Consider the following 5178-nt stretch of genomic DNA (forward strand, 5'->3'; position numbering starts at 1 on the left):
CCAGCTGACTGATGCACTGCAAACTGGTTTCTTAATTGGAAGATGTGTTTAGATATCTGACTAAATGATCTGATCTGATGATATGCACAAATTAGTACTGCTATAACTTTTCTCCCATCAAAATTCTGTCCATCTGCTACATGTTAACAATTCCATATTGTTTACAACTCTGTGTTTAGAATAGTATTTATTGCTTTTTATGCCATAATATTTTTATATGCTGCAAAAAAAATTAGGCATTATTATTGCACCTGTAGTTCTATTGTGTTGTCGTGTTAAACAAATGTAGTTTTCTATTTGCAGAATGGCCGCAAGAACCCCCTCTTCGTCACATACCCCGGTAGATGGCTCGGCAGCATCCCAAGATACGAATGAGCCTCCTTCCGAAGAGAGCAACGACTCGTCTGACGATGTGTCAGATGATGGAGAGTCTACACCTACCGCGTCTGGTAATGAACAAGAAAATGATCTTGACTCTGAAGCCACGCAAGACCAGATGCCTAAGCAAAAGAAGGCGCGCAAGGCTAGGAGACCAAACCAGTTGACTGACGAGACCTTCGTAATCACTCGAGTTGATGGCCGAGGTGTTCCTGCCAGTCCGAGTAAAGTTTTCAAAGGGTTACAGCAACGCCATAGGCTGCATCGTGCGTGAAACCGTGAAGATCACATGCACGAACTTAAGGTCAAAAGAGCACGAGAACCTTCGACAAAGGCTCCTCAACAAGCTGTTCAATCGATATATCGTCCCTGGTGATGACAAAGAAAGAGTCAGAACTAAAGCGCTAAGCATGATGACCAAAGCCTTGAATTCGTGGCGAACCACGGCCAATGCTATGAAGGAAGAAGATTTCGAGTCCGTGATAAAGAAGAAATGGCCTCAAATAGATGAGGAGGACTGGAAGCAGTTCATTTTGTCTCGCACGAATGATGAATTCAAGAAGAAGAGTGAATGGGGGAAGCACATGCGGTCACAGAACAAGTTTTTTCACAAACTCGGCAGCCGTGGTTACTTAGGGAAGAAGCCAAAATGGGACAAGGAGGACGCAGAGTTGATTGCGGCTGGGAAAGAACCCCCTTTCTCGTGCATTGAGCCAGGGCGTGCAAGGGATTTTCTTAGGGCCCGTGCATCATTTGACCCAGTGACGGGTGAACCGGTCTTCAAACACCAGAAACTCGCGGAGGTGTTTGATAAGCTGGTAACCTCTTAACTATGAAAGCGACTTCTGATTATAAAGACTACGTTTGTGTGTATCTTTTTTGTTGCATCGTCATATTACTTTAGTCACATTAGTAGCCAGCTGTACCAACTCATGTTCAGATTCAAAGGGAGGAAGTGAGGAAATAGATCCCAGAAACACCATCTTCAGGCCTTACATCAGAACTATTTGTCCACTAACACCTCAACCTTTCCATGAAGCTTTTTAGTGTCATCATGGCTGCACCTGTCTAATTGGAGCAGGGTATACATTACTCCACCATGATCAATACAACATCTGTGCCTGACTTTTGACAGCAGAGTTAGCTCTCAGGCCTAACCCTTTTGGCCAGCCATAAATGAGGATTCTTGTGACCAAATAGATTCACATAGCATTTTTATCAAGTGATTACAGGAGGCAAGACACTGATTTAGCTGGAGCAATAGAAGTGCCCACACGTTACTCTCTCCATTAAATTTCAGAGGAAGCTTGTAGAAACCTGAAACCCAAATTCAGCTTCCATTCTTGTTTAACCATGCGGAGCCTAATCTGTTCTTGAGCTGAGATTTAACTTCTGAAATAAATAGGGAAATGGTATGAGTTTGATATCATGTAAATTTGTACCTTGTGAATATGTGTGAAAGTCAATTAATCTTCACCCTTCAGCTTTTTTTTTTGCGGGTACACCCTTCAGCTTGAGTAGCTGCAGCTGACTTAAAAATGAATCAAAATGCAAATCTCTAACATGAGCATGGCATGATCATTTGCAGTCATCTTCAGGCAGATTTTACTCAAGTTATTTACTTGTTCAAAAGAGTGATTAAGCACCCCATGGAGGCATGTAGGACGCCTGTGATAGTGTGATGTTCTACTAGAAACTATTATTTCTCCACCCGTGTTCACTCCTGGTGATCCAAGTAGATCCCCGATTATTCATGGCATTGTCGTACTACTTCTGTTTGGACCTTTTCTTAGGATCTGAAGGTTCAGTGATGTTGTGGTATGCTTTTCTGTGCAGGAGTCTCTAGATGAATACCCTACTGGTTTGCTAAGTAGGTCATTTCTAGTCATCTGAATACTAATCCCTAGATAAATAGGAATTTAACCTGGCAATCGATTTACTCATACTGGTCATCCTAGGTAGTCATATGCACATGTACTCTGCTGGAAAGTTGATAATGGTACTAGTGGTAAATGCTTGCAGTATGCACAATGGTATTTGCTAGTTGGGATGTTGGAACCACCAAGAGTAGTAATGGTTAATTTAGTCCGAAAGGCCCTGCCCTAGAGCAATTTTATGTAAACATCAGATCAAGATGTTAGAACAATTAATTTTATAACAGGCTTAAATTAATTAGATAGCTGATCATCTATTTGAGCATTTGCTACAGATGTATAATTTGAAGTTGGATTCCAAGACACTGGTTCTTTTTGCTAGAACATGAAGATATGTTACTGGAAAATAGTAGTATTTATTTGACAAATGGTCATGTGGATGGTGAAAGATGTGCCGTTATGGATGCTTGTAGCTTGCTATTTTACAGGGTTTTGTTCCATCCAGTATATTATACCTGCTTAGTGTAGGTATGGTGCACCTGTTTTGATCTTGCTAGTTTACGTGATTCATGTAATATATCATATTGGTTAGCCTGTTACTTTATCACTGTTAAATTGTTCTAAGAGAGGCTGCATTCTGATCTATTTGAGTGTTTGGTTGTGTTGATCATTGTTTCATTTTGAACTTGATTAAGTGTAGATCAGTGATACGTATATATGCTCAACATGTTACTGATTAAGTAGGCCTCAATAAGCGATTGATGTTACTTGCAGAAAAAACAAAGCCATGAACCTCAATCTCAAAGCTCCCAGGACCCCATTGAAGGCGAGAGGTGGGAAGATCCTCTCAGCAAGGCTCTTGGTGGGAAGGAGGTTGGTGGCCGTGTGAGAGGCGTCGGGAATGGGGCTCCATGGAAGATATATTTCCCCGAAGCTCCCGAGGTTGCCCGCCAGAGGAGGAGAGCCAGGTATGAGCGTGATTCTCATTTCGAGGAGCGAGTTGCGGCGGTTGCCGAGGCGACGTTGCGGCGTATATTGGCGGAAAGAGGTCAGGAACAAGGTCAGGAACAAGGACGTCCACCGTTGCATCCTGATACCCTTATATTGGCGGAAAAAGATCAGGAACCAGGACATCCACCCTTGCATCCTGATACCTCTATATCGGCGGAAAGAGATCAGGAACAAGGATGTCCACCCTTGCATCCTGATACCCGCATATTGGCGGAAAGAGATCAGGGGCAAGGACATCCACCCTTGCATCCTGATACCCAGATGTTGCCCTTCCATATTGTTGGACCAAGTAGCAGCGCCTCTGTCTCAGGAATTGCCCCCGGGCAGCCAAATCCAATTGATGACATCACTGTAAGTGTCGTCGACTCAACCAATTGTTGCAATATGACTTGGTTTCATTGTGCGGAATCTAACATCGATGATAAATCTATCATATATATGTTTTGCAGGTCATCACTCCGTGCCAACTCATGGCCCCAATGCTCGGCAGCATGCTGACGGTTGCACATGGGCAAGTGTACCCCAAAACAATGCACTGTGTGGATTTAGCACCAGACATGGCGAGGGTGGATGTGACTAAGGTGCTTGACCCCTTTGTCGATTTAAAAATTAGCGACCACCCTGAACCAGAATGCAACACACTAGGACAGTACAAGGGGCATGCCATCAAGTGGCCGAAGGCGGCGATAAAGTTGTGTGGAACATCCACTGGCTCATCCCCATTGTTAACCACTGCCTGCACTCCACCACTGGGAACATCTCCTTTGGGTCCTTGCGCACCTTCGTTTGTGGATCTGGATGGCGATCATGGCGCGGAGGATGACATGCCCATTGACCAAGAGCAAGCGATTGGAGATGCACTGAACCCCCAACATGGGCCTGCCGCTAAGACGATCCTATCTCCTAATGTGCCTAAGAGCGCAGCGCTTGTAGGGATGGTCCAAAGGGGGCCACATCTCCGGAACCGCAACATGCAAGGAGAGGGCAAAAGAAGAGACGAGCCAGCACCAGTGAGAAGGAGCCAGAGGAGGAGAGGTTGAAAAATTGTATCCTATGGACCATCGTCCAAATTAGGACAGAAATGGATCAATGACGGGCATATCATTTCACCACTGAGTACCCCGCGGACAATTTCTATATGGAGTTTAGTTCTGGAGATCTTCAAAACTAGAAGGACCTTGCGCATGTTGCTGCGCCGTTTCTTGTTGTTCTCGTTTCTTTTTGCATGATGTGTGCATATTTGGTTTCACTTGGATTGGCCTGCTTTGCTACACATCACAATGCGATATATCGTACTACATTTCAGGTTTGATCACTTCTTAAGTACGAAAATACCTTGCCAGCATCACCTTCAAGTAAGTTTTAGGGAGTAAATTTAGAAGGCAACTTCAAGTAGCTATCTGCCTTGAAGCTTGTTTACTGTCTTTTCGAGATACAAACACTTGCGAACATGAAACAAACATATGAGGTTAGTTACCATGCTTTTCAAATAACTATGAGGATAGTTACCTTGCACGTCCAGCAATTTCTATTTTTCAAACTTGCTAGTTACTAACTGAATCTGAAACTAACAGTTCTATTGGTATAGGAGTGGCAAAATAACATCTAGCTTTACTTAAGTACTTATCATAGAACAACTTGCCAACAGAGTGAGACAATCGTCTGAATTTGATCAAATAGAGAAATACCAACACTAAATTATAGCAAACGTCCTCTGAGCTACCCCAAACATTTGAAGATGCAATATCCTCCGTTCGAAGAATTGTAAATGTATGGATTGTAAGAACATTGAAAGAAGCGAAGAGCTGCATGATATAATTCAAGGTGAAAATGCATATGATTGAAAATAGCAAGCAGCTAACGTTGCTCCAAATAATGACATTACTTCTATAAATGTTCAAAGACTACCCTCTCA

The 5178-nt window shown here is 43.2% G+C and overlaps 1 protein-coding gene across 1 annotated transcript; it reads left to right on the plus strand.

Moving 5' to 3' along the window:
- The first annotated feature begins 575 nt into the window (after positions 1-575).
- Positions 576-4534, plus strand: LOC124656357. Its single transcript, XM_047195118.1, has 3 exons — positions 576-1196; positions 3027-3614; positions 3713-4534. The coding sequence occupies exons 1-3, from the start codon at positions 576-578 to the stop codon at positions 4301-4303; spliced, it is 1800 nt and encodes a 599-aa protein (XP_047051074.1). The 3' UTR covers positions 4304-4534.
- The last annotated feature ends 644 nt before the right edge of the window (positions 4535-5178 follow it).

Source organism: Lolium rigidum, chromosome 5 (assembly GCF_022539505.1).
Source record: "Lolium rigidum isolate FL_2022 chromosome 5, APGP_CSIRO_Lrig_0.1, whole genome shotgun sequence".
NCBI lineage: Eukaryota > Viridiplantae > Streptophyta > Magnoliopsida > Poales > Poaceae > Lolium > Lolium rigidum.